This window comes from Equus przewalskii, chromosome 2, assembly GCF_037783145.1.
Source record: "Equus przewalskii isolate Varuska chromosome 2, EquPr2, whole genome shotgun sequence".
Lineage (NCBI taxonomy): Eukaryota > Metazoa > Chordata > Mammalia > Perissodactyla > Equidae > Equus > Equus przewalskii.
In genome coordinates this window covers 118,951,973-118,964,663 of record NC_091832.1, presented here as the reverse complement: position 1 = coordinate 118,964,663, position 12,691 = coordinate 118,951,973, and the positions used below count along the sequence as shown (strand labels likewise).

At 39.3% G+C, this 12,691-nt stretch overlaps 1 protein-coding gene across 2 annotated transcripts in view; it reads left to right on the top strand.

Moving 5' to 3' along the window:
* Nucleotides 1-12,691, top strand: part of GSTCD (glutathione S-transferase C-terminal domain containing) — a 130,852-nt gene that overhangs the window by 99,853 nt on the left and 18,308 nt on the right. For both annotated transcript variants that reach the window (XR_011537825.1, XM_070611814.1), the window contains exons 6-8: nucleotides 4,837-4,952; nucleotides 5,110-5,154; nucleotides 7,295-7,423. Coding sequence is in view for 1 of the 2 variants with exons in the window: in XM_070611814.1 (XP_070467915.1) it covers nucleotides 4,837-4,952; nucleotides 5,110-5,154; nucleotides 7,295-7,423 (290 nt within the window). In the remaining variant the exon portion in view is untranslated. The remainder of the gene's footprint in view (nucleotides 1-4,836; nucleotides 4,953-5,109; nucleotides 5,155-7,294; nucleotides 7,424-12,691) is intronic.

Genomic DNA, 12,691 nt, shown 5'->3' with positions numbered 1-12,691 from the left:
TAATTTGAGGATATACTCTATCCAGAATAAAAATGACGCAGGCTGGCATTATGAAAGAACCTCCTTAGTGTGTAGTAATATAAAAGTCACAGTACTGTCTGTTCCCATGGGTCTTGTCACTAAGCACCTCTAGGCATTAAATAGTAAAGCAAGGTCGTGTTTTCTCTAGAGCACAGAGAGGCAAAATGATGAGCATTGCTCTTTCTCATCTGGCCCTGCCCATGTTTCAGGTCTATCTTAGGTTCTGCCACTTCCCCTTCAGTCCTCATTTTCAGGCACAAATGAGCTAATTGCAGTTTTCCCCTAAATATGCCATCTCATTTTTAGCATGCTTTCTCCAGCCCATTGTATCTACCAAGTTTCTGTTCCTCCTTAAAGACTCTGTTTCTGTAAAGCCCTCTGTGATGTCTGAAACAATCAGTCCTTTAGCTTCAGTGAACAGACCCTTGCACATAATGAACACCCTTACCATCTTCTTAGGTACCCTCCTACCTCCTTAAGGACAGGACCCTGTCTTACTCATTGAGATGTGTCCTCAGCATATAGCAAGTACTAGCCGTATAGCAGTGCCTCAGTGACTATGCCAAGCACCTGAACCGTGGCGACCCTGGGCATGGAACCTGGCTTCACTGTTCATTGCCCTGTAGAGCAGAAGTGATCGTTCATCAGCTTGTCTTAATGTTGTTACTCAGGCCTTTGAAAATACTAAAATTTGTGGTTGTCACCTTCCCTCACCTGCCAAAGGTCCTATCAGTGCCACCTTGTCTATTCAGTTGTCTTGCGCCTTCTCTAGAAGAGAACATCTCTACTACATCCGTCTCTGTTGAAATTTACTCTTGCTCTCTTGATTTTATGGCTTCCCAAACAAAACACATTTTAAAAATCTCTAAACCATTAGTTTAAGCCTTTTTCTTTGTCTTTATCTTTAATTATATTTTTTAAAAATTTGTGGAGTGTGCTTAGTGTGCTATATCTCAAGGAAATACTTTGAAAACAAAACAGCAAACCAGTCTTTAGTCAAGAACTCTAGAGGGCCAGCCTGGTGGTGTAGTGGTTAAGTTCCTCTGCTCTGCTTTGGCAGCCCAGGGTTCACAGGTTTGAATCTCGGGTGTGGACCTACACACCACTCATCAAGCCATGCTGTGATGGCATCCCACATACAAAAAGAGGAAGACTGGCACAGATGTTAGCTCAGCCACAATCTTCCTTATCAAAAGAAAAAGAACTCTAATATGTATCAAAGCACCCAACCATTCTTCTTCTACCAGTAAGTTATAACATTCAAGGTACTTTGTTGCTTCAGACTCAGAAACAAAAAAATTAAGAGCTGCCTGATCTTGAGCATGGTTTACTAGACTGAGCAGCTGTCCTGGCTGTGCGTGTGCACATTTTCCATCCATGGTTTACTAGACTGAGCAGCTGTCCTGGCTGTGCGTGTGCACATTTTCCATCCATGGTTTACTAGACTGAGCAGCTGTCCTGGCTGTACGTGTGCACATTTTCCATCCATGGTTTGTTTACTAGACTGAGCAGCTGTCCTGGCTGTGCGTGTGCACATTTTCCATCCATGGTTTGTTTACTAGACTGAGCAGCTGTCCTGGCTGTGCGTGTGCACATTTTCCATCCATGGTTTGTTTACTAGACTGAGCAGCTGTCCTGGCTGTGCGTGTGCACATTTTCCATCCATGGTTTACTAGACTGAGCAGCTGTCCTGGCTGTGCGTGTGCACATTTTCCATCCATGGTTTGTTTTTTTGTTTTGGGTTTGGTGTGGATGTTTTTTTCTTGGTTTTTTTTTTTGCCTTATTTGATGATTTGCACTGGCCAAAAATGCTAGTGTTCTAATATGGCTCTTCCTTAGCTTAAAAATTGGCTCTTTTACCCTTGTACTTTCTTTCTGGGCAATGCAAACAACATTGAAGTTGTCTAAATAATCAGGTTCTTCGTAACTTGAATTAGACAAGAAAAAGACCCCATTGTGGTGGAATTACATCACAGAACAAATGAGATCATTTGTATTAAACTATTTGATTCTTGGGTTTCTTTTTTGATGATGATACCTAAAGAACCACCATTTTTAGTCAAACTGAAAATAGATTATAATGTCTTAGGCACAAGAATATTGGTTATAAATAGAAAGTAAGATTTGATTTTTAAATTAACACCATATCTCAAAATAATGACTTTCTTACCTTGTTCAGTGTATTTGAGATGCTGCTCATGTTTCCAGGAGCTTCATAATATTTGTAAAACTGGAATGGGGAGGAGGAATGCTTTATTGGAGACAATTTTTCCATAAAGCATCTGGGCCTCTTGCTGCTATATTTTTAGCTCAATCTGTGACTGTTATGTGTAGGTTGATAGTCTCTCTACTTAAACACAACCCTGAAAAGTAGCTCTGTGCCTTCAGCCTTCACTTCAGCATGGATTCTTTACGTGCAAAGATGCACCCTTAGCAAGAAAAACAGATCTTTATCAACGTTTGCTTTTAAAACAGACCTAAGAAAGTCAGGTAATTCTAAATCTCTAATAGAAATATAGTACAGAACTTGCTATTACCTACTCCATTTATACATTTTATTTTCTTGTCTCCTTATTCTAAACAAATGATAATTCCTTTGACTTTCTTTTGTGAAAGTCCTTACCTGAGAATTGTTAAGAAATTCACAAACAGAGCAAAAACAGAAATGCTTCTGCTTGTTCCTTGCTCTTGGTGGCTCCACTCAGTAGCACCATTTGTGACTCTAGCTCTCCCAAGGGCTCAAAGGTGCTTTTCTTTTTTGCCTCTTTCTCCCCATTCCGCCTCCTCTTTGTTCTTATTCTTCCTCCTCCAAATCAGAACTACATTGCCGTAAAAAAATAAGGTGGACTTATAAATGGATGGATAGAGGGATGGATAGATGGGTAGAAGTGTGATAAACCAAGTATAGTAAGTTGTTAATGGTGGAATCTAGATAGAGGGTATAGAAGCGTCCACTATAAGATTCTTTCAGCTTTGTTATGTGTTTGAAAATGGTCATAATAAAATTTCTTGAGAGTGGTTATCCATGAAAGATAGAATGACAGGAGCTTTCACTTACTCTGTTTAAATTTTTTACAATTATGTTATTAGAGAAAAATGGAAACAGTTCTTTTTAAAGCTACATGAAACTGTGTTCACAAATGAAGTCACCAGACTATTGATTTAAATGCTCTTCATGTTTGACATTCACAGTAGGCCATGCTAAATAATTAAGAATGTTCACAAAGATTCAGCTGTCTGGTGATGACACGTCATTACCTAAGAAGCTGGTTACGGAAGGTATGGTGTATGGTGTCAGCGGAGGCCATGGAGTACTGTGTAGCCATTAAAACTTGTGGTGTAGACACAAACACACTGACATGCAAAGAGTTATAATAGAATGTTTTATGTGCTGTATATAAAACTTTGAATTTATGCGTATGGCTGGAAGTAAATATATACAAAAATATTGCCTCTGAATGATGAGTTTATGGATATTTGTTTCTCCTATAGATCTTTTATATCCATATTTTCTGTTTTTTCCTAAAATGAAATTTTCCCAATGTTTTTATTTAATTTAGTAACATAAGAAAGAAGGAAAACAGGAAAGAGAAGAAAAAAAAAAAGCCATGCTATTTTTCTGTGAAAATGGAGCAGGGAAACCTTGGTATCTGTAAATGATTTTTTTTTTTTTGAAAGATTGGCGCCTGAGCTAACAACCATTGCCAATCTTTTTTTTTTTTCTTTCTTTCTGCCTTTTCTCCCTAAATCCCTCCACTACATAGTTGTATATTTTAGTTGTGGATCGTCTAGTTGTGGCATGTGGGACGCCGCCTCAAGGAGGCCTGATGAGCGGTGCCATCTCTGCACCCAGGATCTGAACCAGCAAAACCCTGGGACGCCGAAGCGGAGTGCTCGGACTTAACCACTCGGCCACGGGACCGGCCCTGTAAATAATTTTTGATCAAGCCAAAAAGATTATCTGGGTTTCTCCTTTTATCTATATCGCTGAAATCTGCTTTCTTACATTTTCTTAATCTTGCTCTTATAAAACATGCACTTAAAATATGTAAAAACAAGTAATTTCATTCATTCTTCTGAAGATATTTTCATGAACTTAACTAGTGGTTTTGAAAGGAAAGTTAAGATGTTTTCATGCTACTAGGCCGAAGGCATTTTGTACTTGGAAATGCCCTATCTTTAATCTCTAATTGCATTAAATTTCTGTATCTGACTCATGAGGAAAGGAAACTTCAAAGCAGAAATGAGAAAATCCAGTTCCTCTCTAACTCCGGTAACCACTGATGTGTTTCAGACAGGGTAACACCTGTGTTCCAGGTGTCTAACCAGAAGAGCTGAGAGTTCAGGGATGTGCCAGGTAGATGATAAAAATGTTTTCACTGATTATAGAGCTCTGTTTTCCACAGGGACTTGAGCAATGTGTTGAACCGGGTGATCTCTACCGTGTGTCTCTGAGAGGGCTAGAGGGAGGAGACTGTTGCTGTTCCTTTTTATTCATCCAGCAGACATTTATTGAACACTTTCCTTGTTTAAGACTCTGAACTTAATGTTTCACTTGCTGTTTCCTCTGTTTAGAAGACATCTTTTCATAGATTTTTCTGTCAATGGAAGAAAACTTGGATAGGAATAAAAGTAGAAATATGCAAAAATAGGGTTTATCTTAGGGTTCTGGCCCCTCGCCCTCTCGTGGTGGGTTATAGGGAACTTGTCGTTGGTGTATGCATTCCCCTCCTGTGTGCGGGGTCTGCTCTACAAGCATCTTCTCCGTCCATCACAGTACGTGGCGCTCCACGCTCTTCCTCTCTGTGCTTCCAGGGAAGATGTCCAGTGACCGAGCGCTGAGGAAGCAGCAGCAGTTGAACAACCTAGTCTACGTGGTGACACATCAGGCCAGGCCTGGGGACAGGATCGTGGACTTCTGCAGCGGCGGGGTATTATGGCTCTCCTGTGTTCTCCTTGACATTTCCATGACTCTGTGACTTAAATGTGCTCCAGTCAGGGTCGTGTTTGTATTTGGCAAGATTGTCACCACAGAGTGAGCAGAAGCCTGAGGGACAGCGTTAACTTGTTTCTTCTTCTGCCTCTCAGGGCCACGTCGGGATTGTCCTTGCTCACATGCTGCCGTCATGCCAGGTACGGTCTGAATCAGAGATAAAAGGAAACACCGGGGGCCGGCCCCACAGCACAGCAAAGTTCACACGCTCTGCTTTGGCAGCCCAGGGTTCACAGGTTTAGATCCCGCGTGTGGACCTACACACAGCTCATCAGGCCATGCTGTGGTGGCATCCCACATACAAAAAGAGGAAGGCTGGCACAGATGTTAGCTCAGGGGCAGTCTTTGTTTCCAAAAACAAAAAAAACAAAACAGAAGACAACACCAGAAAACCACACAATTCAGGTAGCCACGTCTGGCTTGTCTCTGTTCCTTGAGTTTATAATCAATCACCCAGGTCAAATGCAAGGCACAGGCATTTTCTTTTTTCTTTGAAGTAAACTTCCAATGCTCAGAATCTTAAGGGAAAAAGTAAATTACCACAGTTTTCAATTTTTATAAAAAGATTATATTTTAAAATAATTTTTTAGAAGAAATACCTATTCCAATGATAAATAAAATAACTGTGATGAAACTGGTTTATTTTCAACATAATTTTGTACTAGAAACACTAGCTTCTGAAACTTACTGAGCATGTTCTCTTGGTATCCTGATTTTCATCCATTGTATCAAAATTGCAACATCAATGATAAAGCTTTTTAAAGAAAAAAAACAAAAACAAATCTATCAGACTGAGCCATCAAATGCTTTTCTCCCCATGGTCTCATCAGGTCATTGTCCATGTGGATGCTTATTGTTGCAGATTCTAAAAATGCAAATACACTTTTAGCCACCTGCTTTCACTGAATATTGCATCGTAAATGTTTTTCCCTATTGCAAATAGTTTTAAGTATCATCATGTTTTAGTGACTCCATGTGTTTTATGTAAATGTACCATAATTTACCCAGTTGTTGCCACCGTTTGTTGGAAGTTTCTGCAATATTAAATCAGTTCTTCATGGTGACCATCTTTTAACATGAAAATCTAGAATTTGATGTCCTTTTTTATTACAAATTGACCTGGGGCAGATTCTTTGCTTGTGAGCTCTCTGGAAGACGCAAAATAATTACAGTGACTACTTCCAGAAGAAAAATATGTGGAAGAACTCATAGACTGGCCAGATGACATGTAAGGGAAGGATGCGGGGCGGGGTGGTTATTCTTTTCCTTTCTTAGAGAACGAACAGCAAATAAATAAGGAATCCTGGGAGGAACAGGCAGGTGTTTTATTATTAAGGAAAGCAACAATTTCATAGTTGGTGTAAGAGGAAGAAAGCTCGTAAAGTAGGATCCTGGAGAAGCAGAGTCGAGAAGGTAGTGTTGTTTTCCCCTCCTGACAGTTCTCCTGGAAGCTTAGAGACGTTGAACCTGGAGAAGGGAGGTCTTGGCTAGAATAAAGTCTGGAAAGCCTCTGACACCAAGGCTCTGACAGCTTTTTCATGCACCGTGATCCAGGATTTTTCCATAAAGAGAAGCATGAAAGGGTAGAAGTGGGAATGATAGCATGAAAGTGACTCTGCCCACTTTTCTCCATCCACACCAGGGGTCTTACCCTACCTCCCTTGGCCTGGATACTGTGAGAGTGTCCTGGTGGTTGCGCCTTCTGCCTGCCCCACAGTCCGTACTGTACACTGCAGCCGCTGAGCCTTCTTTCCCACACGCTGTCTGCTCCCTTACCTCTCCAGCTTCATCCCCGCCTCCACACCCTGTCCTCCTGCCCACAGCCCCGCCACACACTGCCACCTCTTCAGTCACACCGTGTGTTTCTCACCTGGGGCTCACACATGTTTCTGTCTCTGCCTGAAACACTCCTTCTTTCCCCCAGCTAATCTCTAGTCATTGTTCAGGCCTCAGTTAAAGTGTTATTTCTCCATGTTAAATGACTGAAACCTGCCCCAGTCATCGAGTTAGCACTCTGATGACACATGAGAATCTTTCATCGAACTCTCGTCACTGTGTGACAGTTGCCCATTTCCCTTCTACCACCTCATCTGCCAGCTTCATCAGCTCAAGGACCTTGACCATTTTGGTACCACGTTATCTGGCATACTTCCTGGCACAGGATAAGAATCAATGTAATATGTCCTACATTATTAAAGCTATGAAATACAGTAATAGTACTTTGCCCTAATGTCTGAATTATGTTACTGAATATACTGTTGTTTCCTTGGTGAAATCTAGGTTACATTAATAGAAAACAAGGAATTATCATTAATTCGTGCTAAGAAGAGAAGTGACGAACTAGGTTTAAGCAACATTTGGTTCATTCAAGCAAATATGGAGTATTTTACGGGGATGTTTAATATTGGGGTAAGTAATCAAGCAATTTCAATTTCTTTAATTAACTAAATAAGAAAAATACACGCCTTAGACTAAGTAAAAGAGATACTTTTATGTTCTTCGTTAAACAGAGACATTATAACTTTTGTTTTCTACTCTCTATAAAGTATAGTGTATTAATGAATGCTGTTTCATTCCTATCACTTCATTGTTACCTGCTGGAGATAACACTCGCTCCTCTAGCAGACAAGAACCTTATTTTATTTATTCAGCATCCCTGATGCCTGAAACAATGTTTCACACGTAGCAAGTGCTTAAAAATAGTTACTAACTGAATGAATGAACAAATGAATGATTTCTAATGAAGATAACATCCCTTGGTTTATAGTACATTTTTAGAAGATAATGAGAGAAAAGAAAAAGAAAGAAGATAATTTAAAAAAATAGCTTGTTAGTAACCTGGAAACGCTAGAGTTGCCTTTCAGTAATGTTTTCTTTAGCTAGAATTTTATATCTACATGTATTTTTAGCTTCCAAGAGACAGAAAGTATATTGGTCATGTTTATAAAACCTTCAGATCAAATTCTTATTGTTTAATATTACTAAAAAGACCTAAGATATGTGCTTCTGCCAGGTCATCTAAACCCCAGATTGCATGCTCTGGTGCAATTTGAGTTTCATTAAGATGTTAGTGTTGCTGCTGGTCCTTGTATTTGTTTTAAATAATTTTTTTTTATTTTTATAGGACTATATACTCAAAATAGAAACATATAGAATAATATAAAGAATCACCGGTATTCCTACTACTGAGAGATAAATACTGTCAAAAACCTTTGGTCTTTATATTTTTATGCACACGTACAAATGTATACTTACACATGTTAGCCTTGTTGAGGCCATCCTACGTAGACTCGCCTTTAACTGAATATTGTCATAAAACTTTTCCCTAATCATTCTTCTGGTTTCTTTTTTTTCTTGTTGTAACGTAATCATTGCCATGATGGATGTCTTATGCATCCTTTAGGTCTTTTGGTACATTTACCAGCTCAGTCTGCAGGAAGGTTGTCCCCAGCTGTGTATGTTCACGTGACAGACATGATGGGCTTGTCCAGGTGACACTCTTGTCCATCTTCAGAAGCTCAGACCTTCTGTAGTACTTCTGATTTATGTTCTCTGAAGTTTATTTCTTAAATATCGACTTCTGCAAATTCGTGGGGTTGATTGTTATTTTTCTTACAGCCTAAAATGTATTCAGTTGTTTCCTCTGTAGACATGATCCAGGTTGGTTATCTCATGCCATGCCTCCATAGAGAAGTAGACTGTTAATCAGGTGACTGCTAATTAGGAAATTCAGGAGAAGGTAGACATCTGATCCAGCAAATTCAAATTAAGTACATACTTAGTACAGCTTAAATTTCACATAAACGTTGAGGTAAAGGTTAAAGTTCTCCCGTGAAACGAGTCATGAAGCCAGTGCCCATCTACCAGCGCTCCAGGCAGGAGGTATCAGGGAGCAGGATATTGCTGCCCACCCACCACCTCTCAAATCACAGAACTCCCGGCCTGTCAGCCACAGGCTTCTACCCTTCTGTGGCTTGGAGGTGCTAATGATTTCTGGCATATTCTTGTAACTTTCAAGGTCATAGTTCATGAACACCTACTAAAACTATGTATGTCTTTTTGGAAGTGGTATTTTCTCTGCATTTCATAATAATATATCCATAATAGTTTTTTTCTTTCATAATTACTGTTGTCAAGATATACAGAAAATGAGTTAAAATTATCTGGAGTATTAAACCAAAATTAGATTTATTCTCAAGAAAATAGTTTGCCTAGGAGGATAATTGGGATATTGTCACTAGATAAATCAAACTAAATGCATCAGTGGCTCTAATTCTTGTATTAAATAGGTTCCAGTGGAAATAGTGAATTTAGAGAGGAAATCAGAATAACCAGGTATTGGAAATGCATTAAAACTGCATTAATCCATGATTCTGTAGTATTTCACATAAGGCTTTGGTTGGCATTTACCTTTGCTTAGTAAATGTCGTTTTCTTTTACTGTTTTTTCTTTAGATCTGAAAATTAATGATGTAAACAAATTTTAAGGAGAGAATTTTAAAGTCTTAGGACCAGCCATCTTTAGGAACTTCAAACAAATAGATAAGAATTGAAATACTAGTTGTTTGTCTTATCTCCATTAATGCAACTGGTATCAGGTGAAAATGAATAGATTTGCTAACTTTATTAAACTAGTTTAATTTGAAACAATGAAAGAGAACAAATCTAAATAGTTTCAGATTTTTCAACGAGGTCTTCCAGTGCCTCCACCTGCTCTACCACTCCCGTATACCAGAGTCAATGACGTAAGACTGCATGTGTTCCAATAGTCATTCTGTAGTTTACAGTTGACATTGTGCTTATTTGAGAAATAATTTCTTTGGAAATAAATGCCTAATAAGCATATAAAAGCATTCAAAGTCTCTAGTAGGCAAATGCATTTTAACTTCAACAACGATATTCCATTTTCACTCTTAAAATTTACAGAGACTTTTAAAATATTATTACTCCTTGACTGCAAGGCTTCAGTGAGCTGGACCTAATCCTACAGGAGCTTTGAAATTTTTCTTTTACGTGGTAGTTGCAAGGATTTGTTAATAACATGAAGATTTAGTTATGATGGTAAACAAAGAAAATTGTATAAATGTAATGGTTAAGAGTATACTTGTCAAACTTGTGCTACAGTGAACCTGACCCCTTACCAGCTGTATGGCCTTGGGCATGAAGCTCACTCATACTCAGTTTCCCGTCTGTGGAACACCTGGCCCTGGGTGCTAATACAGTGAACTCGGCCGCTTACCAGCTGTATGGCGTTGGGCATGAAGCTCGCTCATGCTCGGTTTCCCGTCTGTAGCACACCTGGCCCTGGGTGCTGATACAGTGAACCTGGCCCCTTACCAGCTGTATGGCCTTGGCCATGAAGCTCACTCACGCTCAGTTTCCCATCTGTTGCACACCTGGCCATGGGTGCTGATACATTGTGTGTGAAGTGCTTGGCAGGTTGTCTGGCGCTTAGGAAGTGCTCCACAAGTTGGACCTCTCCTTACTCTGTTGCAATGTCATCTCAACCATGTAAAAACTGCATTAAAAAGGATGGGAGGTGGGGCTCGCCCCGTGGCCAAGTAGTTAGGTCTGCGTGCTCTGCTGCAGGCGGCCCAGTGTTTCGTTGGTTCGAATCCTGGGCGCGGACATGGCACTGCTCATCAAGCCACGCTGAGGCAGCGTCCCACATGCCACAACCAGAAGGACCCACAATGAAGAATATACAACTATGTATGGGGGTGCTTTGGGGAGAAAAAGGAAAAAAATAAAATCTTTAAAAAAAAAGGATGGGAGGAAATTATGCTACTATATGTTTTTTAAAGGTGGCTATCTCTGTATAACATGTAACAATATTTTTCTTTATTATTTTCAAATATTCCAAATTTAACATGTAGTTATTTTTATTTTCATAATAATATAAGCAATAAAGATAGATGAAATAAATGCAAGTATTTTATATTTTAAGATAGATACATAGCTTGTTTAGTCAAGAAGGGCTCCTAGTACCTAAGGATTACTACACGGTGTCGAAAAGAATTCTGAACATATATGATACACAGATCACATATATATATGATTTCTTTCAGAAGAAGTATTGGATTATTATAGAAGAAATACCTTCTGATTGATTTATTCTGATGTTGATTGTAATGACTACTAATGTCCTGAGGAAAATACAAAAGTCTTTTCAAAAGTAAAAAACATTAAGGAAAGTTTTTCCTTCCAGTTTGAATTAGATGCAGCTGCATGACCCTGAACTGAGTATGTTATGGATTGAATGTTTGTGTCTCGCTCCCCTGCAAAAACGCTTCCTATATTGAGTTCCTAACCCCTGATGTGGTGTCATTGAGAGGCGATGGCTGGTGAGGGTGGAGCTCTCTGAGTGGGATCCATACCCTGGTAAGGAGGGAGGAGAGAACCTGCTTCCCCTCTGCTCTCCAACATGAAGAGGCAGTAAGCAGGTGACCATGACAACCAAGAAGCGGCCTCACCAGACACCTGGCCTGCCAGCACCTTGACCTGGGGCTTCCCAACCCGAGAGATGGAGACACAAACGTTTGCTGTGTAAGCCCCCATGCTGTGGCAGTTTTCTATAGCAGCCCAAACTGAAACAGTAAAGGGTAACTTACAAAGATGACTCTAAAAGTGGACTTTTTAAGGCTATTTTTCTAAAGAGGTTTGTTATTGCCTTCTCATCTAGTGTAAGATCAATAATCCTCATTATTGTGAAAATTTATTTTGCAGAATTATACTTTCTTTTTTTAATTTTTTTTTTCCTTTTTCTCCCCAAAGCCCCCCAGTACATAGTTGTATATTCTTCGTTGTGGGTCCTTCTAGTTGTGGCATGTGGGACGCTGCCTCAGCGTGGTTTGATGAGCAGTGCCATGTCCGCGCCCAGGATTCGAACCAATGAAACACTGGGCCGCCTGCAGCAGAGCGCGCGAACTTAACCACTCAGCCACGGGGCCAGCCCCCAGAATTATACTTTTTTAAGACCTAATTTACAGTGCATATTAATACGTGTGCTTTCAAACAATAATACAAAAACCTTGTTATCAAACAATATTATGGAAAGGTCTTATGGAAACAATACTATGGAAAAACATACTTTGCATTAGAAACAAAAACTGTGTCAATGTTAAACAGCCTGCCCACCACCAATAACATAGAGTCATCTCAACCAAGTGATAAGGTATTGATTTCTAAAAGTATTGGTGCGTATTTTCTATTTGTCAATATATGTCAAAATCTCAGAGTAGTTTATTTTTGAGTTATCTGTATTTACTTTTTTATATTTTAGCCACAACAATGTTCATATGATTGTTTATGATTATCAGTGCTGAGTGCTTAATTACAAGCTCATTGCTAGTCATATATGTTAGTGTACAATTAGAGAAAGCTTGTGCAATTATAGAATGTAATTCAGTAACACTTGCAATGAGTAACTTATATAATCCTTGTTTTAAAAGCTACAGAACTTGAGAAATTATATACTCTGCAAACACAATTTTAAAATATCATTAAGACAAAATGGAGGACTTCCCAGATGAAGGAGGCAGACAGAGGTATTTCAACCCCCTTCTCCTTAAGAAAGATCAGAACCCAAATAACAAGGAGAACAAGAATCAGAAAAATCATTCTCCATCTCTGATGAAGTTGTGTTTAACATTCTGTAAATTGAACCCCAGTATGTGAA